This window comes from Scyliorhinus canicula, chromosome 15 (assembly GCF_902713615.1).
Source record: "Scyliorhinus canicula chromosome 15, sScyCan1.1, whole genome shotgun sequence".
NCBI lineage: Eukaryota > Metazoa > Chordata > Chondrichthyes > Carcharhiniformes > Scyliorhinidae > Scyliorhinus > Scyliorhinus canicula.
The window spans coordinates 37,391,841-37,418,981 of record NC_052160.1 but is presented as its reverse complement, the minus strand read 5'-3'; the positions used below and the strand labels follow the sequence as shown (position 1 = coordinate 37,418,981).

At 47.1% G+C, this 27,141-nt stretch overlaps 1 protein-coding gene across 3 annotated transcripts; it reads right to left on the bottom strand.

Moving 5' to 3' along the window:
* Positions 1 to 7,130: 7,130 nt before the first annotated feature.
* On the bottom strand, positions 7,131 to 27,036 carry LOC119978433 (mitochondrial dynamics protein MID51-like). 3 transcript variants are annotated; one of them, XM_038820072.1, is made up of 5 exons: positions 26,753 to 27,036; positions 23,038 to 23,199; positions 22,533 to 22,698; positions 15,295 to 16,250; positions 7,131 to 7,885 (listed from the first exon to the last, which is right to left on the bottom strand). In XM_038820072.1, the coding sequence occupies exons 2-5, from the start codon at positions 23,179 to 23,181 to the stop codon at positions 7,754 to 7,756; spliced, it is 1,398 nt and encodes a 465-aa protein (XP_038676000.1). In that variant the 5' UTR covers positions 23,182 to 23,199; positions 26,753 to 27,036; the 3' UTR covers positions 7,131 to 7,753. The 3 variants fall into 3 exon arrangements, with proteins under 3 accessions (XP_038676000.1, XP_038675999.1, XP_038676001.1); XM_038820071.1 differs by lacking the exon at positions 7,131 to 7,885 and adding an exon at positions 12,300 to 13,646 and having other exon boundaries at positions 26,753 to 27,035; XM_038820073.1 differs by lacking the exon at positions 7,131 to 7,885 and having other exon boundaries at positions 14,858 to 16,250; positions 26,753 to 27,034.
* Between the last annotated feature and the right edge of the window lie 105 nt (positions 27,037 to 27,141).

The window sequence follows — 27,141 nt, the reverse complement described above, 5'->3', positions numbered from 1 at the left end:
CATCTGTGAACTTTATTCCTGAAAATGGTATTGCTGATTTGGTAAATCAAACCATTCTAGAGGTGGTGCATTTTACACTGCGGAATCGGGGGGGGGGGGGGGGGGGGTTGGTGAGGGAGGGTGGTGGCCAGATAGAGATTAATGGGGAACAATACATTTTATTCCGGTCTCTTGATCTGAATTTTAAGAGGTGCTGACTGCTCAGGGAATTATATTTTCATTTAACTCCTCACACAGGGTAATGTTTGGGTGTATTGCAGGGTTATCTTTCAGTTTAAGATGTTGGTATTTTACTTTGGTTTAAATCAGCTGCAAATATCATCCATGTTTCACGAGTAGGCTGTCTGTTAGTACATTGCTGTACTAACTACTGTGGGTTCCTTTTCACATCATGCACAATAGTTTGTGACTAAGGAGTAAGTTAGAGGCAGCATTGTTACTCATTTTAGTGACATGCAAGTGTGACACTTACCTTCCATATTGCTCTGATATGGAAAAAATGACAAATGTTCTCAATTCCAGCCAGGGAGAGTGTTTCTGCTTTATAACACTGGAATTTCAGTTCTCGTGGGTACAGTTCGGTCACTGAATGGAATAACATTGGGGCACTTTGATGGGTATAGCGCTTTCACTGTGAGGTTCTGTCACTATATTTTTTTAAAATTTTAGAGTACCCAATTCATTTTTTCCAATTAAGGGGCAATTTAGCATGGCCAATCCACCTTGCTTGCACATTTTTGGGTTGTGGGGGCGAAATCCACGCAAACACGGCGAGAATGTGCAAACTCCACACGGATAGTGACCCAGAACCAGGATTGAACCTGGGACCTCGGTGCCGTGAGGCAGCAGGGCTAACCCACTGCGCCACCGTGCTGCCCCTCTGTCACTATCATTAACACCAAGATACAGTCTATACCTATCATTGTCCTATAACTGGGCAGCACGGTAACATAGTGGTTAGTGCAATTGCTTCACAGCTCCAGGGTCCCAGGTTCGATTCCCGACTGGGTCACTGTCTGTGCGGAGTCTGCACGTTCTCCCCGTGTGTGTGTGAGGGTTTCCTCCGGGTGCTCCGGTTTCCTCCCACAGTCCAACGATGTGCGGGTTAGGTGGTTTGGCCATGATAAATTGCCCTTAGTGTCCAAAAAGGTTAAGTGGGGTTTGCTGGGTTGTGGGGATAGGGTAGATACGTGGGCCTGAGTGGGTTGCTCTTTTTAAGGGCCGGTGCAGACTCGATGGGCTGAATGGCCTCCTGCACTGTAAATTCTATGATAACACTGAAATATAGTCCTGGTGTGTACAGGTCTGCTTCTGTATAACACAAGGGTACAGTGCTGGTAGGCATAGGTCTCCTATTGTAACACTGGGCTACAGTACATGTGGGTGTATGCATCAGTAACACTGGTGCAGTACAGCATTAATGACTGTTGTGATGTGTTAATTGTGCCCAGTGATGGTACTTCCCTGAATCTGCTCCCTGTTTATATGTGGTTTATTACACTAATTCTATATTTCTACAATGTTCACTTCAGTGTTAGGTTTCTTCCTTGTTCATGTGCAGCTGCTTCCCCACAGAACTGGCCATTGGGAGCTGTGACTGGCTCTTCAGGGATTTGATTTGGGTCCTACTTACACTCAGATTTGCTGTAAATGTTACGATATGACAGAATTGTCAGCATTCCAAAGCCAGGTGTATCTTGCGTAGCTGCCATGACACTTGTTCAGTAATAAACATTTAGTATAGTACTGGGAGAGACCTTAAGGAATAATTGAATATAGAAAAGCAGCTACATTTTAATACTGAGCTGCTGTTCATTTTGGTATTTTTAAAATTTGAATGTTATAAATCAAATTTATTTTCCAAGCTGTTGGTTGGTTTATTTTCATGACATTTAGTCTGAAAGTGTGATATCCCAAGGATAATAGTGATAAACTATCTGTTTCATGTTTAGCACATGGATCTCTCCCAGTGTATGACACTATGGCTGAGGAAATTAAATACATTTGTAATCCATGTCACAGTATCAGCTGTTCCAAGTTTTCATAAGAACAGGATGAGGTCATTCAACTCCTTAAACCTGTTTTACTTTCTGTAAGAAATAATATCTTTATTAGTGTCACAGGTAGGCTTACATTAACACACCAATGAAGTTACTGTGAAAAACCCCTCGTCGCCACACTGCAGCGCCTGTTCGGGTATCCTGAGGGAGAATTCAGAATGTCTAATTCATCTGACAAGCACGTCCTTTGGGATTTGTGGGAGGAAACCGAAGCACAGACATGGGGAGAATGTGCAGACTCTGCACAGAGACCCAAGCTGGGAATTGAACCCGGGTCCCTGTGTATTTACTCAATTTGCATGTTAGCAGTTTCAGCAGATCACCTTTGGTCTACCTATCTGCAATACTCCTTTGGTGCATTTGTAATAACTCTGAACCCAATTTGTAGTTCCCTCCGATCCTCATTTATACTAATACCAGTAATTCATATGTATTTTTAATTGTACAGGAACAAAAGGAGTACAAAGAATTCAACTTCTACATGACTGTTTCTTGTTTTCAGAATAGTTTCTAATATCTTGATTCTTTTCAGAATCCTTTTTAGTAAGGACAGTTTTATTTTGGAGCTGATTATATTAAATAGAACAGATCTTTGTAACAATTGGAAGACTTCTCTGATATGAAATCGCATCAAAGCCATTATCTCACAAAATTAATCTTCTTTTGGTTGTTTATTTATAATCACTCTATTAATCTACAACATTAGCTTTTATTGCAACAGATTTGCCTAATTCTGGAGTAGGTCTTTTTGATAATTTAATAGAGGCCAAGCCACAATTATATTGAATGTTGGGACAGGCACGAGTGCCTCATACTCTTCCTATGGTCTTAAAAATGATCCCAATAAACACATACCCATTGTGATTAATTTTCTTTCTTCTGACACTGCAACTTGTAACCTTCTCTGGAACAGGCTGTCCTGTTACTAGTGGTCCTACATGACAAACTTTGGACATAGTGTTCTGTTATTACATCATGTTGACTGCGTAATTTAGGACCATTGACATTCATTTTTTCCATTCCTGGAAAAATAGATTTAATTCAAGCTGAAACCCCTCCCTGTCAGAACTGGTAATATGTAAAATAATACATATTATAGGCCAAAGCAAGAACTTTGCTGTGAGAGGACATGTCCATTGGCCAGAACAGCAATAGCCAAAGCTGAATTATCTCAGTTTATGCTGAGGCCTATTACTTTGAACTCAAGAGTCTTGTCTCAAGATTGTTGTCAGATACAGCCTAAAACCTCTACCACAAGCAACGTCCTGGAAACACAATTCTGACAGATGTACATCACCATTCCTTGATTGTTGCTGGGTCACCTATCCTGGAATTTCCACCCTAACACCACACTCTCATCACGTGTAGTGGGTTAAGGAGGAAGCTCATTACCACCATCATAAAAGGCAAATAAGGGTGGGCAATAAATGCCAGCCTTGCTAGTGACATCAACACCTCTGGATCAAATTTTACATAATTTGCATTGAGACCAAAAACAGACTTGTGTCATGTGAGAGTACCTTTAAGAAATGGATGTTTACTACTGCAGTGATGTCAGAATGTGGGTGGAGCTGGGCTGTCTCCGCTTTTTACTTTTGTTTTTGAGCAGGCTGCAGGGTGTGTTTTAGTTTAGTTTTCAGTGTTGGAGCTGAAGCCAGACCAAGCAGGTGCACTGCTGTTCTCTCTGCCATCAAAAGACTATCTCTTGATCATTTGGTGAATTCAGAATTATAAATGTTCTCCGTAGTGAATGTAAACCTAATGTGCTTCTGTTGAAAGGTGTTTTAAGTCTTATGGATGTTAAAACGAAAGCTTAAAGGATTACTTAGTGTTGTATTCTTTGGGGGTTGTATTTGAATTGATGGTTGCTAAGATGTTCACTATGTTTTCAAAAGGTTAACTTGAGTTCGTAGAATAAACATTGTTTTGCTTTTTAAAAAATACTTTTCCATTTTTACTGTACCACACCTGTAGAGTGGGCCGTGTGCACCCCATAACACAATCTATTAAAAGTTGTGGGTCAGGTGAACTCCATGATACACTTTGGGGTTCTCTAATCCCTGGCCCATAGCAAATTGGGGGCTCGACCAGGATAAAAGTCTATCTATTGGATTGGCTTAGTGAACTTAAAGACAGTGTGGGGTGAGCTTATTGTGATTGCTTTTCAGGTGTGGTATTTTAGTTTAAGTAGGGAGTGTGTTGTGGACAATGGCTCTTTCAGAGGCTCTGAAGTTTTTGGGGGCGGAGACGGTCACATGCATCACCTTACGGACAGAGACTAAAAGCAGACTGTTAGATTTGGCAAAAACATTGCAGTTAACATTATCTGACAAAATGCGAAAGGATGAGGTAATTATGGCGTGGCTGAGCATTTAAAGTTGCCTGACATACAGTTTGACTCATTGGAAATGGCAAAAATTCATTTACAAATTAAACAAATGGAACATGAGAAAGAATTGAAGCAGATTGAATACGAAAGAAAGGAAAAAGAAAGAGAGAGGGAGAGAGCAGAACGAGAAAGAGAGAGAGGGAAAAAGAAAAGGAGAGAGAAGAAAGGAGAAAATAAAGAAAAGCCCTAGCAGAACGAAAAGAAAGAGAAAGGGAGCTACAGATCAGAGAAAAAGGATAGAGTTTGAACTTCAGAAAATGGCCATGAAACATGACAGTCAGTTAAAATTGGCAGACGTAAAGGGAAACGTACAGTAGGTTGATAGTGATGAGTATAGTGAGAAAGAACATCAAAGTCGAAGGCTTGGTGGGAATCTATTTAAGTATGTCCAAGCATTGCCGAGGTTTGAAAAGAAGGAGGTGGAAGCCTTTTTTATTTCATTTTAGAAGGTAGCTAAACAAATGAAATGGCCACAGGACATGTGGGTATTACTGATTCAAACAAAGCTGGTAAATAGGGCTAGTAAAGTGTTTGCATCACTATTAGAGGAGGTATCTGGGATGTATGAGGAGGTGAAAAAATCCGTCTTAGGTGCTATGATCTAGTGCCTGTAGCTTACAGACAAAGGTTTAGAAATTTAAGGAATGAATTTGGTCAAACATGAAGTTTGAAAGGCTCAAACAGAGTAATTTTGATAGCTGGATAAGGGCTTTGAAAATAGACCAACGGTATGAAGCTCTCAGAGAAATTATACTTTTTGGAGGAGTTTAAAAATTAAATTTGTGATGTAGTGAGAACTCGTGTGGAAGAGCAGAGGGTTAAAACTGAAGTTAGCAGCAGAAATGGCAGATGATTATGAATTAGTTCATAAATCAAATCTTGGTTTACGACATCAGTTTCATCCTGTGAGGATTAGAAACTGGGACATGAGAAATACTCAAGTGGTAAAAGTAAAGTTGATCTGATGGCAGATAATAAGGAGAATGTACCTCAGATTAAAAAAGAAATCCAGGAGGGTGGAAGAGACATGAAAAGTTTCAAATGTTTTCACTGTAATAAACAAGGCCATGTAAAGTCACAGTGTTGGTGGTTGAAGAAAAGCACTGGGAAGGCTGATGTGGTAAAACAGGATAAGACAGTGGGATTTGTTAAAGTGGTAAAGGAAAGCCCAAGTGAAGCGAAGGAGGTGCAAAAGATTGTACAGCCTGATCAAGAGGTGATTGATAAGAAGGTGCCAGATCTCTATAAAGAATTTACTTGTGTAGGTAAAGTTTACTTGTGTATCAGGAGGAGCAGGTAAAATAAGTCACAATTTTAGGATACGGGAGCTAGTCAATCTTTAATGGTAAGAGATGAGGAGTTATATAGTTTGGGAAGAATTTTTTCAATTAAGGGGCAATTTAGCGTGGCCAATCAACCTACACTGCACATCTTTGGGCTGTGGGGGCGAAACCCACGCAAGCACGAGGAGAATGTGCAAATTCCATACGGACAGTGACCCAGAGCTAGGATCGAACCTGGGACCTCGGTGCCGTGAGGCATTAGGGCTAACCCACTGCGCCACGGTGCTGCCCTGTAGTGTTCAGTTATATAAGGTACGGTTGGATTGTCCAGTGAAGAGTGAAGTGGAAATAGGAGTAATAGAGAAACTATCTTGTCCAGGAATACAGTTTATCTTGGGTAATGATACAGCTGGATCGCAGGTGGGAGTGATGCCTATTGTGGTTGATAAGCCAGTGGAAAATCAGACAACTGAACTATTGATGGACAAATAGCCTGGGATTTTTCCGGATTGTGTAGTAACAAGGTCGCAAAGTCACAGGTTAAGACAAGAGGATAAATCAAAAGAGTGAAGATGAAGTTGAAGTGCAATTACCAGAAACAATTTTTGATCAGATGGTTGAAAAAGAACAAGAACAGGTGGAGGATGAGGCGGATATTTCTGGTTCAGGAAAATTGGTGGAGTTACAACAGAAAGATATAGAAATAAAACAGATGTATCAGAAAGCATATACGGAAGAGGAATCTGAGTGTTATTACCCTAAAAGTGATGTCTTGAGAAAATGGAGACCTGAACATATGCAGGCGGATAAAAAATGGGCAGACGTTCATCAAGTAGTATTGCGGTAGGGTATAGAAAGGGAGGTGTTACGAGTTGCACATGAGGAACCAGTGGGAGGTCATTTGGAAATAAGGAAAACTCAAGCTAAAATACAGAAACATTTTTATTGGCCTGGACTACATAAAGATGTTGTTAAATTTTGTCAATCATGTCACACATGTCAAGTGATAGGGAAACCTCAAGCAGTGATAAAACCAGCACCCTTAAACCCATTCCAGCATTTGAGGAATCTTTTACAAGGGTCCTAATTGATTGCATAGGACTGCTTCCAGAAACAAAAAGTGGGAATCAATATCTTTTGACTATAATGGATGTGTCCACTAGGTTTCCAGAGGCCATTCCAGTACGTAATATTACAGCTAAAAAAATTGTGGAGGAATTGCTTCAATTCTTTACTAGATATGGACTACCCACAGAAATACAATTGGATCAAGGATCGAATTTTACCTCAAGGTTATTCACAGAAGTTATGGATAACTGAGGAATAAAACAATTTAAATCACCTGCGTACCATCCAGAATTGCAGGGAGCGTTAGAAAGGTTATAAAGACATTAAAGACAATGTTGAGGGCTTATTGTCAAGATTATCCAGAGGATTGGGATAAAGGAATTCCATTCGTACTGTTTGCAATTAGGGATGCACCTAATGAGTCAACCAAATTTAGTTCTTTTGAACTAAATTTTAGTCATGAAGTAAGAGGACCACTTAAATTGATTCAGGAAAAATTGGTGAGTGAGCCAAGCTGGGAATCGAACCTGGACCCTGGAGCTGTGAAGCAACTGTGCTAACCACTGTGCTACAACTGGGGTTGATGAAAGATCTAAAAATAGGGATGACAGATTCCAAATCATTTATAAAGCAAGAACCAGGGAGTAAACATTGGTGTATTCAAGCTTTACTCCTTTCATAATCCCCATGAGAACCAAGAGGAAACCATCATTGATCTTGTTGAAATCGTGGAGTACTAGCCTCCTAGATAGAGGGGGCAGAGGCCACCCATCTGGGGCTCATTATGAACTAAGTTAAAAGGGCCTGGTGAGTTTAGTCCTCCCAGCAGGAACTGTACTGGGAGTGACATGCTGCCTTCAGCAGGACTTTGTAAATAGTCAAATAAAGTTATGTTCATTTACCATCAGCTTCCTTTGAGTCACTGTGCTTGAGTCTTTTTTGGGATTGGTCAACTACTGTGGAAATTCATTGCCAATGAGGATAAAGGCATTTCCAGATTTGCTCGTAGATTCACCTCGCTGCCAGAGGTTTGTGTGGATCGTCACATCATAACTTCGGAAAGTTGTGAAGCTTCTGACGTAAGCCTGGAAGATTGAAACCAGATTTTGGGCGAAGACTGATGGAAAGTCCTTCTCCTCACCTCCTTCAGGGCCTACACAGAGTCTGACTTGGCAAGATGCACCAGACTCCCAAATCCTTTGATACGCTGGTTGCATTGGTTTCGTAACACACTGACCCCCAAGCCTTCTGTAATTATGCAACAGCATAATTTTAATGCGGCTGTGTGGTCTTCTGTCAAGTCAGTCATTGACCTCTTGACCCAGCTGCGGCATCTGGATGAGCACTGCGAATTAGGGCCACCCCTCTCCCAGATGTTGAGGGACAAGCTCGTGTGTGGCGTTAACAATATGACAACACAGAGGTAGCTGTTGGTGGAAACTACTCTTGATTAGAAACAGGCCATTGAACTTTCCTTGTCTTGAGAGCACATGGAGAAAGGTGAGCAGGAGCTGCAGGGGTAATTGGACTATAGAGTCTATAGTTTGGCCTCCCTTCCTTCCAAACTCCCTCTGCGTCACAGAATGGTGTTGGTCTTGCAAGACTTCCTCCGAAAGGATCGCCCCCAGAGGCAAGGTCGCAGCAGAGTTCAAATCTTGGACGCTACCGCTGGGATACCTCGGCCAAGGTTGAAGGGATGAACTGGCAGCATTGCCAACTGTGTGGTTGGCATACTCATAAGGCAGGGCTACTGATTTTGGTGCAGAAGATGGGGGGACAGTGATGGTCTGCCCCAGTGGAGGATAAGGTTTGTGCTATAAAAGTGGCCCCAACACCACTGTGCTTGAGTCTTTTTTGGGATTGGTCAACTACTGTGGAAATTCATTGTCAACCTGGCCACTCTGTTAGCTCTGCTCCATATGCTGTTGGAAGGACCAGGAATGGTGCCGGGACGCTTCACAGAACAAAGCATATTCGTCCATTCTCCATACAGCTTCTAACGTAATATGTTCTGATTAGGCCTCATTTTGACATGTAATGATTTCCCTTATGGCATTGGAGTGGTGCTGGCCTATGCATAAAATGATGGTACTTAAGGCCCCATTGTGTTCTTTCCTCGGACCCTGGCAGATGCACAGCGTCATCATAGAATCCCTGCAGTGCAGAAGGAGGCCATTCGACTCATCGAACTGCACCGATCCTTCGAATGAGCTATCCATTTATACTCCCCTTCCACCCCACCCAATCTCTGGACATGAAGGGGCAATTTAACATGGCCAATCCACCTAACCTGCACATATTTGGACTGGGGGGGGGGGGGGGGGGGGGGGAGAGGGGGAAAGAACCATGTTGTTACATTCAAATAGAGAAAGAGGGCTTGGCAGTGATTTTCGGTAAAGAAGTTCCATCAGTATGTTTATTATCACAGACCACAAGCTGCTGCTTGGCCTCTTCCAGGAGGATAAGGGATTCCAACCGATGGTGTTGGCTAGGATCCAACATCATGCGCTCCTGCTCACTGCATACCAATACTCATTTTGGCATTTACCAGGTACCCAAATTACCCATGCAGACTCCTTCAGGTAGCTGCCGGTGCCAGTGAGCGCCCCATTCCTGTCAATTGTTGATGAGTTGATTGAGACACTCAACTTCATGAACACCTTACCGGTGACAGGTGCTCAAGTGCATGCCTGGACACAACATGACCCAGAATTGGCAAAGCTTTGCCTCAAGCTATTAAGTGGTGGGGAAAAAGAAGGCCCTTCTGGTAACCTTCCAGTTGTCCACCCAGAAGTTCTCCAAACTGATTCTAGAAGAGTGTCATGTTGTGGGGCAATCGTGTGGTCATGCCCATTCCCCCTCCCGCTCCCGGGCCGCAAGGTCTGGACACCCTGCTACAGGACCTGCATGGTGGCCATCCAGGGGTATCTAAAATGAAAATGTTGGCCCACAGTTATGTCTGGTGGCCCAGCATCGATGAGGACGTCAAGCACAGATGGCCAGCATGCCAGGAGCATCAGAAACTCTTGCTGAAAGCATCCCTCCACACTTGGGAATGACCAGACACCCATAGGTTCACTTACATGCAGATTTGGAAAAAAAATTTAGAATACCCAATTATTTTTTTTCCCAATTAAGGGGAAATTTAGCATGGCCAATTCACATGCACATCTTTGGGTTGTGAAGGTAAAACCCACACAGACACGGGGAGAATGTGCAAACTCTACACAGTGACCCAGGGCCAGGATTGAACCTGGGTCCTCTGTGCCATTGCAGTAGTGCTAACCACTGCGCCACCGCACCACCCTCTTACATGCAGATTTTGCCAGACACTTCCTGGGGTCTACCAACTAATTAAGTTGTGCAGAAGCGGGCAGCATGGTGGCACAAGTGGCTAGCATGGTTACTTCATATAGCTGGCTCTGGCTCATGATTGTGGATACCCGCACAAACGTGCAAGTTGACCTCGACATCATTGGCGACTGAAGGCGGACTTTCATACTTTGGGGGGTGGGAGAGGTGTCTATGAGAGCCAAGAGGAAACCATCATTGACTCACCGTGGGACTTGTGGGAGTATGAGTTTCCTGGAGAGAAGGAGGGGGGAGGCAGAGGCCACCCATTTGTGGCTCGTTATGAACCAAGATAAAAGTAAGTCCAAAGCCAGGCCTAGTGAATTTAGTCCTCCCAGCAGGGAGTGACTAGGTGCCTCCAGCAGGACTTTGTAAATAATTAAATAAAGTTATGTTCATTTACCACCAGCTTCTTCTGAGTAATTAAAACTGCTTTGTAGTTTTAGTAATAGACCTAACCCACCAAATTGCATTCCGCAGCATTGAAGAGGTATCCTGCACATCAAACTCAAACTTGAATAGTTGTTGAGATTGAGATAGAGATACAAGTGAAGGGCAAGAAAGATGCATTTATATCATAGTTTTAAAACAATGAATGTACCAAAGTGCTTTAGAGCTAATTAAGTAAATTATGAAAATGTAGTTACTGTTCATAATGTTGGAAAAGCAGCAGCTGGTACATAACTTGCATATGCAAGTTATCTTGCAATGAAGAGTAATTTTGCTAGTGAAGTTTCCTCTGCACATCTGAAAATATTGTTTCGTAAAACTAGTTCCTCTCGTTTAAAATTGACCTGAAGCTTGCTGATTTTCTCCATTGCTGTTTAAGATTAAGATACTAAGCAACAACCTTGATTATGTGCAAAAACCTCCTCTAGAAGAATTTCTTTTGTTTATAGCAAAAACTGCTTTGCATTAAAATTTCCATCTAACGCTACAAATCCTAAAATCCATAAATTAGACTTAATTTTGTAATTCCTCAGTTACATTCATTTCTCGAGGGCTTTGTGAAACAAGTTCCTGCACAACCTTTTTTTAATTTTCATTTTTCTAAGAATATCCAATTCCCTTTTTCCAATTAAGGGGCAATTTAGCGTGGCCAATCCACCTATCCTGCACATTTTTTGGGTTGTGGGGGGGGGGGCGAAACCCACCCAAACATGGGGAGAAGGTGCAAACTCCACACGGATACTGACCCAGAGCCAGGATCGGACCTGGGACCTCAGCGCTATGAAGCAACCATGCTAACCACTTGTGCCACAGGTGTTGCCCGCTCCTGCACAACTTGATTAGTTGGTAATTAATGGGACTCTTAAGCCCAGGATTCTAGGTTTGAGCCCCACATATAGTAATTTTATTTTTCTTAAATTTAAAACTCAAGCTATATTAATAGATTGATACTGCATCTGCACAATCTCAGAGTCTCAATGTTTAAAGTAAGAGATACTTTAAAAAATAAATTTAGAGTACCAAATTCATTTGTCCCAATTAAGGGGCAATTTAGCATGGCCAATCCACCTAACTGGCATATTTTTGTGTTGTGGGGGTGAAACCCACGCAAACACGGAAAATATGCAAACTCCACACGGATAGTGACCCAGGGTCGGGATCGAACCTGGGACCTCGGCACCGTGAAGCAGCAATGCGAACCACTGCACCACCGTGCTACCCGAAAGTCAGAGATACTTAAGTGAAGCTCTGCTTTGTTGCTAAATAACTAAAGGATAGTTATAAGACACATCATTCACAAAAATGCATAATTTCAGCAACAAAACTGGTGCCTCACTTCACAGACTGGAGATTGACTTTGCATTTGCACGTGTGCGGGATTTGCTGCCCCTCGTATTGCAGCACAAATAAATGGCACTTCCTGATTTGGATAATTGTATTCCCAGATTCCTTTGGCCCCAGAAGTTACAGTAACAGCGTCTGTTCTGGATTCTATCTTCAAACTTAATAGTAGGACACAGCCATGATCCTAATTTTATAAAATAATTTGATGCCTTCACCACTGTTTGGACAAGAGGGGCCACGGACCTCAACCTTTCGCCGGGGAGGGTGGTGAGAGGTGTTCAGAGGGACTGAAGGTGGGTTCTCTGTGGTGGTGGGGGGTGGGGACAGCCGATTTGGAACAGAAAACATACTACCTTTGTGTAAAATAAAAGACTTTTTAATATGAGACATTAGCCGGTCCAGACGTACAGCTATAGTGAAAAGGGAAGCACTAGAAATCTGACCAGTCACTGATCCAGTGTACATGATTAGCTCCAGAGTGATCGGCATCAGTTCTCATAATTCGTTATGCTTTATTTCTGTTTTAGTTTTCACTAAAGCAACATCCAAAAACTTAGAGATAGTGTGAAACCTTTGTGTATATAAATAAATACCCAGAGCAGGATTCTAGGATGGATCCAAAGGCTATGCCGAGTCAGCTAATCAATAACTGTACCAGTGGATTGCTGCCCAATGACCCTTATACAATAATGTGAGGATAGGATCAGCTCCAGAGCAGTACCTCCTACTGTAGACAACCTGCTGACTACGCAGATAAAGTGCAGCCTTTGGGTTGTAGAAGAGTAGTTGTTGGTTGGCAAAAGTTTTTAAAAATTTTTTAGAGTACCCAATTCATTTTTTCCCCAATTAAGGGGCAATTTAGCATGGCCATTCCACCTAACCTGTACATCTTTGGATTGTGGGGGTGAAACCCACGCAGACAAGAGGAGAATGTGCAAACTCCACATGGACAGTGACCCACGGCTGGGATTCGGGGGGGGGGGAAGGGAAAAAGACAAGTACTCCAAACAATACGATTAATATCCCTGTGGGGTGGTCTCTGCTTCCTGGCAGCCAAATGAAAACCCACCCGAGAGAAACCTTCCCCCAAGATTGCTGGAACATTTCAAATTCATCCAACTGGAAAAGTCTCCAGCACAGTGGAAAAGAAAAACTGTGGCAGCAGCAGATATTATACCTTCTCGGCTACCTCTCTGAAGGACAGGAGGGTGCAGGTCAAACTAGTGGAAAGTGGTTGAGGAAAGATGGAAGACTCTGAAGGCAGTGTTGAAGTGGTCAAGATAGTAAACATTGAATATGAAGATGACAGTGAAGTGAGTCCAACTTACAGTAGAATGAGAAGATACTCGAATTGTCTCCAATACTGACCACATCGCCCTGTTTCAAGATAGAGTAGCAAGGCACAAAAACTCAAAGATAAAGGAGAAACCCAAAAACAAAAGAAAAAGTGTTTCCTCACTATGTCAAAACGAGTGAACATTGCTTGGAGTTGTATTTCAAACTGCTTTTGGATGTTCTTGCTGCTTAGTACAAACATGCTAAAAAGAGGACTATCCAAAAAGACTTCGAACTTCTAATGAAAAGACAGGGATTTGTGACTGCCAAGACACCCTTGAATGTACTGATACTTTTGTTACGATAACAGATAGATTTGTGGATCCCAGAGAAAATGCTGGCAAATTTCAGCAGGTCTGGCAGCATCTGTAGGGAGAGAAAAAAGTTAACGTTTTGAGTCCAGATGCCCCTTTGTCAAAGCTAAAAGACAGAGAAAGTGGGAAATATTTATACTGTGGAGTGAGAGAATGAAAGATGAGTCATAGCCACAGAAACCGAGGGAAACTGAATGCTAATGGCGGTCCCCAGAGAGAACAGAATGTGTGAAAGGCCAAATAGCAGAGAAACTAACATCAGATAGTAAACTGTGACAGATGTAGATGTGGCAGGGGCGGGGGGGGGGGGGGGGGGGGGGGGGGGGAACAAAGGGGATAAGATGGGCGGAGGCAGGAGGGTTAAATATATATAAGGAAAGAAATGGTAACAGACAGTTAAAATGAAATGGGATGAAAAACAAAGGAGTTGAGGTGGGGTAGAGCTAATCATCTGAAGTTGTTGAATTTGATGTTGAGACCAGAAGGCTGGAGCGTGCCTAACAGGAAGAGGAGATGTTGTTCCTTCTGTTTGCATTGGAACATTGTAGCAGGCCAAGGACAGATATGTGGGCATGGGAGCAGGGTCTTGTGCAAGCAACGGGAAGGTCCGGGTCTGAATGCGCACAGACCGAAGATGCTCAGCCAAACGATTACCCAGTCTGCATTTGGTCTTGGATAGAAGATTTGTAGATACTGCATTAAAAAAAATCTTCTACACCTCTATTTTGGAGTTTTGCATTTTGACCCAGACATGACTTCCATGCCCAATGTTTGAGAACACTAATGTTTTTAACTGCTTGAAGGAAAACCTGCATCTAGTTCAGTAAAACGGGATCTGACCCTTCTACTTATGTAATCTTTAAATTCCCATTATTCATATCCATCCAATAACTGCTCCCAATACCCTCGTAAGTTTCTTGTAATTTCCATTAGTTTAAATTACTTCATGTTTTATTGGTTTACAAAGTAAATAACAAAGCTAATTTTTTTTAAAATTTAGAATGCCCAATTCATTTTTTTTCAATTAAGGGGCAATTTAACATGCCAATCCTGCCCATCTTTGGGTTATGGGGGCAAAACCCACGCAACACAGGAAGAATGTGCAAACTCCACAGTGACCCAGAGCCGGGATCGAACCTAGGACCTCGGTGCCATGAGGCAGGAGTGCTAACCACTGAGCCACTGTGATGCCCTAAATTTATACCACTTCTGCAAATGCCAGTTGTAACGACAACCTGTATTTATCTCTGCATTGTTCATTTCTGTTTGGAGTATTTCAGTCTTTATCAACTGTTTGTAATTCTGTAGAATACATAATAAAGGCATCATATTATTTGTAGAAAACAAAACTCAGTAGGTCTGGCAGCATTTGTGGAGAGAAAACCAGTTAACGTTTAGAGTCCATTTGACTCCTCTGCAGTTCTGAAGAAGTCCTATGGACTCACGTTAACTTAGTTTCTCTCTCCCCAGATGCTACCAAACTTGCTGAATTTATCCAGCATTTTCTATTATTTTTACCTAAAATTTAAAGTAAAGTGTTCCAATACTGTAGATTTTAAAACCCTCTGATTTGAAGTTAGTGTGACATTACATTGCAGTTCCTGTCACTTAAACAGAATGTCCAAATGTGACACAGCACAGTAGAGGGTATAACCAATCTCATCAACCTCTTCCTCTGACAAATCAGACAACAGATTCACCTTGTTGTTAAAGTAGGCTGGCAGGCAGCCCATTTCCAAGTAGCCAACAAGCTCCTTGAGTGTTTGAGTGACCCGTTCAGCCAGTGCTTCCTTAGTCCAGTCTTTTTCCAGTTGGCTCAGGTGCAGGATAACATTGGTTAGTTGGCTGCCCGTCAGCTTCCGCGGTGATAGCTGGTCCCTGCAGACTGCTTTCAGTACTTTTAAGCAGCAGGATCTGAAGCCCAAGTCTGCACTGTCCAAGGATCGTAGCCTGCTGGTCTCAGCAGTCCAGAAACTCTGCTGCCATATATTTACAAGACTGCCTCTTATTTGTGGCTTGGAGAGGAGTACGGTACCCTCCATTTCAATCACGGGCAGGATATCAATGCACAGGAGTTTATCTCCATTGTGCTGTACTTTCAACTGCAGGACTTCAGCAGAAGCCTCTGGTCGAATGATGCAATCCAGGAAAGTACTGATCACCATCCAGTTCATACTGTCCAGCACCATCTTATGGAATACCTCCATGATTAATTTTGGTGACAGGTATCTTCCCACAATAAATCGATCCCAATAACTGATGCCACGGGGAAAATATTCAGTGTTATCCCTCCGTACCATCCATAGATCAGGGATGTTCAGTATGGTTTCTTCCCCTGCAACTAGGGTCCACAGGTTTTCTTCAAGCAGCAGTGGCAGCATCAGGCAAACGTGGTCAGGGGCCACCATTTGGAGATCGTTGTACAGACTACCACTGAGGTGCACCTCTCCCAGGGGCACACTTGGGTGCTTACTTTGAAGAAATTTCTGCAGCTCAGTGCAGATGTTCATTGCACACTGCTTGGCTTGGTTTAGCTCTACAGGAGGGATTGATCGAAGTGTGTAATAGGCTAGAAGCTTCTCCTGCAGACTGTCGCTGTGGTCAGCTTTACTGTGGTCAGGTGTCACACTCTCCAATAAATAATCTTGGCAATTCCCTAGAAAATACAACATTAAAAAAATTTCAATTTATGAATTTTATACTCAAGATGAGGAACGTAATTTAACTTGTACGCCCCAAGGGTAGATACAGCACAAGGTTAGATCCAGTAAAGCTGCCTCTAAACTGTCCCATCAAACACTCTCAGAGCAGGTACAGTGCAAATTAGTTACAGGGTAAAGAACCCTCAACTTTGCAAATATTAAGGGCAGCACGGTGGCACAGTGGTTAGTACTGCTGCCTCATGGCGCCGAGGTCTCGGGTTCGATCCCGGCTCTGGGTCACTGACCGTGTGGAATTTGCACATTCTCCCCGTGTTTGCATGGGTTTCGCTCCCACAACCCAAAGATGTGCAGGGTAGGTGGATTGGCCATTCCAAATTGCCCCTTAATTGGAAAAAATGAATTGGGTACTCTAAATTTATATAAAAAAAGATTGGGTACATTAAATTAAAAAAATTAAATATTTAGGTTAAACAGATCTGGGACAAGTAATCTCTGCTGTGGAGTAAAAGTTCAAGAATCAGCCTGTGATCTTGCTGGTTTCCACATGGTTCAGAGCCATTCCTCAGTGCCTTTACCCACAGAGCTTTTAAACATTCCACAACTTTATTGCAACTGATTTGATTTTTAGAGAATAGTTTCACTGCACAATGAGAAGTAATTGACAAGAGTGCAGTCCCCAAGGCTGATCGGTCTGCCATATTTGTATCATTATCTTGGGTATCATCCCATCTATCCCTCCTATTCCCTTGAAGGTCCTACTCCCATGACAGTCTTCCTTTTTTCCAATGATGTGCCTGAAAGATATTTTACTTCTGTTTTATGTTCTTTAAAGTTTTGATTTCACTGTTCGTCTTGGACTTCCAATCTCTTCATCTTCTGTTATTATCTGTCCCTCAGCTGTCTATATCACAACAGGAGTAGGCCATTCAGCCCAGCTTTATTCAAATCAATCATGGCTGATCGGCCACTTCTACACTAATCGGAAATCTATCAATCTCTACCTTAAACATACTCAATGACTGAACTTCCACAGCCCTCTGGGGCACAGAATTCCAAAGATTCATAACCTTTTGTGGAAAGATTTTGTGGCATCCCCATTATTTTGAAATTGTGCCCCGAGCTTGTAGCTCCCCAACTAAAGGGAACTTTTTTAAACCTGCACCTACAAGAGTACCCAATTCAGTTTTCCCAATTAAGGGGCAATTTAGCATAGCCAATCCACCAACCCAGTACATCTTTCGGTTGTGGGGACGAAATCCACGCAAACACAGGGAGAATGTGCGAACCCCACACGGACAGTGATCCAGAGATGGGATAGATACCCTATTCTTTAAGTATTTTGTAGATTTCAATAAGATCACCTCCCATTCTTTGAAACTCTAAGAATACAGACCCAATTTGCCCAATCCCTCTTCATAAGGCAGTCCTGCCATCAGCGCCGGCCCGAGGGTTGCTGGCGCCCCGGGCAAGCTGAACTTCGGCGCCCTTCGGGGGTGGGGGGCGGGGGCTGGGGGGGGGGGGGCCTCTGAGGGGGGGGCCCGAGGGGGGGACGGGGCCGAGGGCCGATGGGCGAAGGGTGCCGAGGGGGGAGGGCCGATTGTGGGTCGGGGCCGAGGTGGAGGGGCCGAGAGCGAGGGGGGGGAGGGGCCGCGGGGTGGGGAAGGGCGTCCGAGGGGGGGACGGGGCCGAGGGGGGGAGGGGCACGAGGGTGGGGGCGGGGCCGAGGGGGGGAGGGGCGGAGGGGGAGGGGCCGAGGGGGAGGGGCCGAGGGGGAGGGGCCGAGGGGGGCCGAGGGGGAGGGGCCGGGGGAGGAGGGGCCGGGGGAGGAGGGGCCGAGGGGGGAGGGGCCGAGGGGGAGGGGCGGAGGGGGGGGGGGAGGCGGGCACGAGTGGGGGAGGGGGCGAGGGGGGGAGGGGCGAGGGGGGGAGGGGGAGGGGGGGGGGAGAGGGGCGAGGGGGGGGGGGGGGCCGAGGGGGGGGGGGGGCGAGGGGGGGGAAGGGCCGAGGGGGCAGAGGGGGGAGGGGGAGGGGCAGAGGGGGGAGGGGCAGAGGGGGGAGGGGCAGAGGGGGGAGGGGCAGAGGGGGGAGGGGCGGAGGGGGGAGGGGCGGAGGGGGGGGGGGGGGGCAGAGGGGGGGAGAGGGGGGGGAGAGGGGGGGGCCGAGGAGGCCGAGGGAGGGAGGGAGGGGAGGCAGAGGGAGGGGGGAGGGGAGGCAGAGGGAGGGGGGAGGGGAGGCAGAGGGAGGGGGGAGGGGAGGCGAGGGAGGGGGGAGGGGAGGCAGAGGGAGGGAGGGGGGGGAGGGGAGGCGGAGGGAGGGGGGGGAGGGGAGGCGAGGGAGGGGGGGGAGGAGAGGCCGAGGGAGGGGGGGGGAGAGGCAGGGAGGGGGTGGGGAGGCCGAGGGAGGGGGTGGGGGAGCGAGGGAGGGGGTGGGGAGGCGAGGGAGGGGGTGGGGGAGGCGAGGGAAGGGGGTGGGGGAGGCCGAGGGAGGGGGGGTGGGGGAGGCAGAGGGAGGGGGGTGGGGGGAGGCAGAGGGAGGGGGGGGGGGAGGCAGAGGGAGGGGGGGGGGGAGGCAGAGGGAGGGGAGGGAGGGGAGGCAGAGGGAGGGGGGGGGGGGAGGCAGAGGGAGGGGGGGGGGGGGAGGCGGAGGGAGGGGGGGGGGGGGAGGCAGAGGGAGGGGGGGGGGGGGAGGCAGAGGGAGGGGGGGGGGGGGAGGCCGAGGGAGGGGGGGGGGGAGGGCGAGGGAGTGAGTGGGGGAGAGGGCGAGGGAGTGAGTGGGGGGAGGGCGAGGGAGGGGGTGGGGGGGAGGGCGAGGGAGTGAGTGGGGGAGAGGGCGAGGGAGTGAGTGGGGGAGAGGGCGAGGGAGTGAGTGGGGGAGAGGGCGAGGGAGGGGGTGGGGGGGAGGGCGAGGGAGGGGGTGGGGGGAGGGCGAGGGAGGGGGTGGGGGGGAGGGCGAGGGAGGGGGGGGGGGGAGGCCGAGGGAGGGGGTGGGGGGGAGGCCGAGGGAGCGGGTGCGGAGGAGGCGAGGGAGCGGGTGCGGAGGAGGCGAGGGAGCGGGTGGGGGGGAGGCCGAGGAGGGGGTGGGGGGAGGCCGAGGGAGGGGTGGGGGGGAGGCCGAGGGAGGGGGTGGGGGGGAGGCCGAGGGAGGGTGGGGGGGAGGCGAGGGAGGGGGGTGGGGGGGAGGCCGAGGGAGGGGGGGGGGGGGGAGGCCGAGGGGGGTGGGGGGGAGGCCGAGGGGGAGGGGGGGGGGGGGGGGGGGGGGGGGGGGGGGGGGGGGGGGGGGGAGGCGAGGGGGGGGGGGGGAGAGGCGAGGGAGGGGGGGGAGGCGAGGGGGGGGAGGCGAGGGAGAGGGGGGGGGGAGGCGAGGGAGAGGGGGGGGGGAGGCAGAGGGAGAGGGGGGGGGGAGGCGGGGAGAGGGGGGGGGGGGAGGCGAGGGGAGGGGGGGGGGAGGCCGAGGGAGGGGGGGGGGGAGGCGAGGGAGGGAGGGGGGGGAGGCCGAGGGAGGGGGGGGGGAGGCGAGGAGGGAGGGGGGAGGCCGAGGGAGGGAGGGAGGGAGGCCGAGGGAGGGAGGGAGGCCGAGGGAGGGGGGGGGAGGCGAGGGAGGGGGGAGAGGCCGAGGGAGGGGGGGGGGGAAGAGGCCGATGGGGGGGGGGGGGGGCGACCGATGGCCGGGGGCGGACGGAGGGGGGGGCCGAGGCCGAGGGGGGGGCGGACGGAGGGGGGGGCGGGGCCGAGGGGGGGCGGCAGACGGAGGGGGGGCCGCCCTGGGGGAGGGCGGCCACCGCCCATGCGCTGTTTGGCACCGGCCCAACTGCGCATGCGCGGGACCCGAGTCTCTGGCGCCCCCTAGCACATGGCGCCCCGGGCGACTGCCCGAGTTGCCGGTACCTTGGGCCGGCCCTGCCTGCCATCCCCGGAACAAGCATGACGAACCTTTGTTCCACTCCCTCTATGTCAATAATATCCTTTGAGGTAAGGGAACCAAAACTGCACACACTACTCCAGGTGTGATCTAACCATGCTTCTGTACAAGTGAAACAAGACCGCAGTTCTCCTAGACGCAAATCCTCTTGAGATATCCTTAATGTATGCCTCTTACCTCACCCACAATTGTTGCCTTATATCGTGTGTGTGTGTGTGTTTGTGTGTGTGTGTGTGTGTGTGTGTGTGTGTGTGTGTGTGTGTGTGAAGTTAAAACTAATAGAGGCAGTGTGAACTAATAGAGGCAGTGCTTGGAGCCCCTGTAAGGGATCCCCCCCAAAATGTTGTTCTTTAGTTTAGCTGGAAGCTACAACACTTGGCGGGGAGGGGAAATTTCTCTCAGCTTTGCCAGAAGAAAAATCATAAAGGAGTAATGATTAAGAAAGCCAGTGCCAGAAATCTCTAGGACAGTTACTTGAGGAAACTGGAGAAATGAAGTTAAAGGAACAAAGAGGAACTGGGAGCAGAACAGCGTACTGTTCATTTCAGGTCATAGAACTGTAAAGGAGCTGGCTAGTGAGAAGTCACAAAGATATCTGAAGTAGCTTTAAAGATTTATTGAACGAATTGTGGGAACCAGTGGCTAGATGATAAAAGTAGCGAAGACACAAAAATCCTAAAAGGGGTTGGTGTAAATTCTGGAGTAGATTCGCTGGTAGACATGGAGCAGAAACTGTTCAAAAGAGTCCTTTGAATTCGAATGCAACCTGCTAATGGAAAGCCTTATTGTAAGAGAAGGTTTTAAAATGTGTTTTTGGGAGTATAGTTTGGGGGATTCCGAGGAAGAAATCCACAGCACAAACTTAGTCTCAGAGCACAGTGTGTATTTGACCACAGCTAATTGATGTGCATTTAAAAAATGGACTTGACCAGTGTAGCTTCAAAAGTACTTTTGTCATCCACATTGCAACCTCTCTCTAAATGTCGGAAAGACCAAGGAACTGATCATCAACTTCAGGAAGCATAGCACGATGCACACTCCCATCTGCACCAATGGCTGTGAAGTGGAGATGGTCGATAGCTTTAAGTTCCTGGGGTTCACCATCAGCAACAGTCTGTCCTGGTCCGCTCACGTTGATGCAACAATTAAGAAAGACCAACAACATCTCTACTTCCTACAGAAGCTAAAGAAATTTGGCATGTCTGCATCAACTCTCACAAACTTGTGCAAATGTGCGATAGAGAGTATCATATCCGGCTGCATCACAGCCTGCTATGGCAACTGCTCGGTCCAAGATCGCAAGAAGTTGCAGAGTATGGTGAGCTCAGCCCAACGTATCACACAATCTTGCCACCCTCACATTGATTCTGCATACACCTACCTCTGCCTCAGAAGGCTGACAGCATTGTCAGAGACCCCTCCCACCTGGGCATACCTTCTTCCAGACCCTTCCATCAGGCAGAAGGTACAGAAGTCTAAAGACCTACACATCCAGTCATAGGATCAGCTTCTTCCCCACAGCTACAAGACTCCTCAATGACTCCCCCTCGGACTGATCTGTTCCCTGTAAGAACACTATTCACGACGCCCAATGCTGCTCTTGCTCATGTATTTGCTTTGTTTGGCCCTTTTTCCGCACTGTATCCAATCACTGTTTGTTGATGTATCATTTGTCAATATTCTCTGTTGATTATTCTTTTTGTACGTACGTTTCCTTGGCCACAGAAATCAAATCCAACTAATCTTAAAGCCTGTGTGTAACTGTTAAGATAAAAGGGGAGTAAAAGAGTGTTGTATTATAATCCAATTTTCCCATTTTTTTTGTTAAAGCTAATTAGTGGTCTGTGACTCTTCCTCTTACATTTGATTCTATAAAAAAGTAAAAGTTGCGGTCATTTGAGCCAAGGTTCCTCCCATCTATTTATATCAACTAGATTGTACCAATTGATGTTTGTCAATGTTGTTGCCCATTTTATTTTCCCAAGTTCTATTCTCAGTCTCTCAAAATCAGCTTTATCCAATTTCTTCACTTGTTGTCTGGATGCATTACTTCTCATATCAGCTCAGGTTCATTCCCTGTTACCAGATCCAACAACAAACCTTCCCCTATTTGACTTTTTGCATCAAAAAGGCAGAATACTGCAGATGCTGTAAATCCAAAATAATAATAGAAAATGTTGGAAAAATCCTTATTTGAAAATAGTCCTGTACACATTGGGAACTCCACTGCCCAATTAATATCAGGATAGTTATAATTCCTGATGATGATTAGTCTATGTTTTTATATTCAATTCCCTAATTTGTCCTCCTCCACCTCCCTTCCACGAGAGAATTACAGTTTAAGGAGCAAAGCTTTACCGTGTTCATGGTTGGATTTGGTACTCGGCATTCTGTGCAGAGTTTCATTTGTCTGCATGTTCACCAGTTTTGGAGGTGCATCAATCCAGGTGTAATCTTGCTTCACTGGCTGTGTGACTGGCTTGTCCAGGGAGCTGTCTGGTGGATCACTGGCCTTGTCAAACATCTAAAAGAATACAAAGGATCTCAACAAGTTTGCTTTGCTTCGTTCCATGTAAAATCTCAATCGTTAATAACTTGACAGACCTCAATCTGAACAATCCCGAAGGGGTGAATAGAGAGTAGTTAAAACAAGGATTCATGATTGATTTGACCTCCACCTTTGCCCAGGGCCATAAGGGGCACAATGACAGCCATACTATAAAACTGTGTGGATGATGCTGGATTAATGTGATCTGTTCCCCCCTCCCAAAAGAGATCCACAGCTTATTCATCCCTTTCAAAACATTAACTCACAGTCACAATACAACAGGAAGCCCATAGAAAACTTATGGTATCAACTCACCCGTTTAACGGCCACCGTGGCAATAGCAAGTACAGCAGCCCCTCCAACACCCAACACCAGCCGGGCATTTGCCAGCAGGAAGTCGATGACATCTCCCAGCCCACTATCCCTCCACTTTCCTTTTCCCTGTGCGATATTGGCCATCCTGAAGCAAATCTCTAGCTGGGAAAACATTACAAACAATACATTTTACAACCTTCAATAATAGTTTTCCTCAGTTTCTTCCCCGTCCCAAAGATAGTGATGTCTGCTGGCATGAGGTTCCATAAGCACCAGGAGTGGTCCCATAAGCACCAGGAGTTTTCATGAGTGAAAAATATTGACAGTTTAATAAAAAAAAATTAGAGTACCCAATTCATTTTTTCCAATTGAAGGGCAATTTAGCATGGCCAATCCACCTACTCTGCACATCTTTGGATTGTGGGGGCGAAACCCACACAAACACAGGGAGAATGTGCAAACTCTGCATGTTCAGTGACCCAGAACCAGGATCGAACCTGAGACCTTGTAGCCGATTGATGGGTTATTTAACTGTGGAAGGCACTGCAGCAATGCCAAAATTCTGTGGAACCTTGCCAACACATTCATGGTCATAAAGATACTCAGAACTCAAATGAATCACGGAGAAGTGCAGTTACAGTTGGGAGTTGTTCCAAAGGTCTGCCCTGTGCTCAGTGACAATTCCCAAGGGGCTGCTTTGATGTTCACACACTGCACCAACAATACATGGATAGCAATCAAAAGCAGATGATTTTAGTTTAGTTTAAGCGCCTTAACTCCCTGCTGACCGAGCTTTCATTTTCAAAGGCGGTATTCAACAAAAGAAAAATAGATAGAAGTGTATTCAGTTATTGGCAGGGTACAGAGAAGGGCACATTTAGATCCCAGAATTCATATGAACAACAGATTAGGAAAGATGACAATCTGGAGGCTTTCCTCTCTTAAAAATAGGAGGCTGTCAAGTTATCAAATATATTGTGCAATACACAAAGATTATAGAATCTCTACAATGCAGAAGGATGCCATTTGGCCCAGCAAGTCTGCACCAACCTTCGGGAAGAATACCCTACCTCGGCCCACACCCCCACCCTATCCCCGTACCTCAGTATCACCTAACGTTTTGGACACCAAGGGATAATTTAGCATGGCCAATCTACCTAACTAATCTGCACATTTTAGGACTGTGGGAGGAAACCACACAGACATGGGGAGAAAGTGAGAACTCCACACAGTGAACCAAGGCTGAAATTGAACCCAGGTCCCTGGGGCTGTGAGGCAGCAGTGCTAGCGACTGTGCTGCCCACCCACCCCATTTACTATCTAGCTATTCTCCTCTTTCACCATTCCATCACAGTAAACAGAGTGTCCATTGACATCAGTAGCTGCAGCCTTAGGAACAAAGGGCCTTAATGCCACATTAAAAAATGGGAACGGAACTAGTTTGAATATTAGCTGATACTTTGGTTAACTTTTTCCTGCACATCAGAGATGGTTCAGAAGACGTTTATTAGATTGATACATGGAATGAATGTGTTTTTTTTATGAAGATAGGTTGGAAAGGCAGCACAGAGTAACCCTGTGTCTAGGGCAGCACAGTGGCAGTGGTTACCATTGCTCATGGCGCCGAGGTCCCAGGTTCAATCCCGGCTCTGGGTCACTGTCCGTGTGGAGTTTGCACATTCTCCCTGTGTTTGCATGGATTTCGCCCCCACAACCCAAAAATGTACTGTGCAGGTGGATTGGCTACACTAAAGTGCCCCTTCATTGGAAAAATTAATTGGGCACTCTAAATTTGTAAAGAAAAAAAAGTACACCTGTGTCTGCGTGGATTTCCTCTAGGTGCTCTGGTTTCCTCTCAGTTCCAAGATGTGCAGGTTAGGTGATTAGTCAATATTGCCCAAAAAGATTAGGTGGGGGTTACAGGGATAGGGGGCAGGCGATTGGGCCTAGGTAGGGTGCTCCATCAGAGCAAGGGCCAGTGCAGACTCAATGGGCTGAATGGCCTCTTTCTGGGATTCCATGAAAACTTGATTGAAGTATAAAAGATCCTGAACGGTATTGACAAGCTAGATGTTGAAAGGACTTTTTCTCTTATGGGTGTCAGTCCAGAACTAGGGGGAACAGTTTTAAAATTACAGGTCACCCTGAGAGATGAGGGGCGTGATTCTCCAAAATGGAGACAGAGTGTTCGCACCATTGTGAACGCCGTCACATTTCATGATGGCGCAAAACGGGCACAGGGACTACCGATTCTGGCCTCCACACGGTGCCAGCACAGCACTGGAGTGGTCCATGCTGCTCCAGCCTCCCTTCCCGGTGCCAAATGGGTACCGTGCCAACGCATACATGCACAGTTGGGCCGCACCAACCCACACTTACACAGTAGCGCCACAGGACTTCCTCAGCACGCCGGCCCTGACGCAACATGGTGTGGGGGTTCAGGGGCCAGCTGCATAATAGATTAGGGCCAGAGCTGGAGAGGCCGGCCCACCAATTGGTGGGCCCCGAATGTGGGCCAGACCCCATTGGAGCCCCCCCCCCCCCAACCCGGTGAAGGAGGGTTTTACCCACCCCACAGGCTACCCCTGACCCTCTGCACAGAGTTCCCGCCGGCAGCGACCAGGTGTGAACAGCGCCGGCGGGACTCTGCCGTTTCCGCGTGGCCTCTCGGCCTATCAAGGCCAGAGAATCAACATTCCAGCCACAGACCGCAACCGGCGCCGCGCCAATTCTCTGCTCCTCAGAGAATTGCCTGCCGGCGTCAGACCGGCACTGCAGGAAAAATGGCACAAGCGGCAATTCTCCCATACGGCACAGCATGGGAGAATCGCGCCCGAGAATACTTTTCTCAAGAGGATGGTGGGACTTTAGAACTCTGCCTCAGAAGGCAGTGGAAGCTGAATCACAGAATATTTTTGAAGTGGAGGTAGATACAGAATCCAAGGTTATGGGGGTAGGGGGTAGATGGGGAATGTGGAACACACTCCCATGTGTTCACAGCCATGATCTTACTGAATGGCGGAGCAGGTTCGATGGGCCGAATGGCCTAGTTCTCCTATTTCGGATGTTGGCCTGAACGCCTGTCGACTTGGCAGCAAACCCGTGCCATGCCGGCCCGTGCAACAGGGGCCGATGGGGCAGGACGGTGCAGAAGAGGGCTCTGAGCCCCACATTATTGTAACCTGCTGAAATAAATACCAGCCTCTGGACCGCCAGCACTTGGGGAGCTGCGGAACCCATTTTATAAAAGGAAAACACTGACAGTCATTAAAAAAAAAATATTGGCATGAAAGCAAAAGACTGCGGACACTGCTGGAGATTCGAAAGAAAAGAACTCAACGGGTCTGACAGCATGTGTGGAGAGAGAAAAGCCATAACGTTTCCAGTCCAATGAGGGACCCTTCGGGAACAGATGCTGTCAGACCTGCTGAAATTTTTCCCCCAGCACTTTCTGCGTCTATATTTTAGACATAAACGTGACCGTGCGGCGAAAATAAATCCCCATTCGGTTGAGATTGACAAAAAGTCACCTGGTAAATAATTTAAAAAAAAATCATAATTGGCAATTTCAAATGGAGATGTACATCTGTCCTTAAAAATAACTGTCCAAAGTCAATATTCCCATTTCATTTCAGAATTAATAACTGATTATAATAAGAGTAATTAATCCTATAATATAATTTAGAAATTGTTTTTAAAAAAATGCACGTCTTACATTTTGCGACGATTGATGTTTAAAGCATTGACAGGTGAGACGGGCACAAGTTCCTGTCAATCATTCACGGCCGGCTCTGGGTAGGGGGGGGAGGATCTTTATTGGATATCAACAGCTCCTGGAAGCCGAGTGTCTCAGACACAGACTGAAAGACGAGCGGCCGGGCTATCACTCGCCACCTGGGCCGACATTTTCAGCCTCCCAGCTTCGCGCGGACACCCGTCTTCCTCCATTTCTTCTTGGAAGCGACGGGCGATCCACCCAGCGCCCCGCTGATTGACGGCGGAACTGACCAACCACCGACGGTGGCTGGGCAGCGAGGGGTGGGTGGGAGCTGGGAGGTGACGTCACTTCGGGAGGCGGGGGAACCGGGCGGTCACCGAACCTGA

Coding starts and splice junctions, on each gene's coding strand:
- LOC119978433 (XM_038820071.1), bottom strand. CDS start 23,181: ATGGCCAATATCGCACAGGGAAAAGGAAAGTGGAGGGATAGTGGGCTG. Junction 22,699..23,037: donor CCACGGTGGCCGTTAAACGG/GTGAGTTGATAC, acceptor GTATTCTTTTAG/ATGTTTGACAAGGCCAGTGA. Junction 13,647..15,294: donor CAGCCTACTTTAACAACAAG/GTGAATCTGTTG, acceptor CTCTCCCTACAG/ATGCTGCCAGACCTGCTGAA.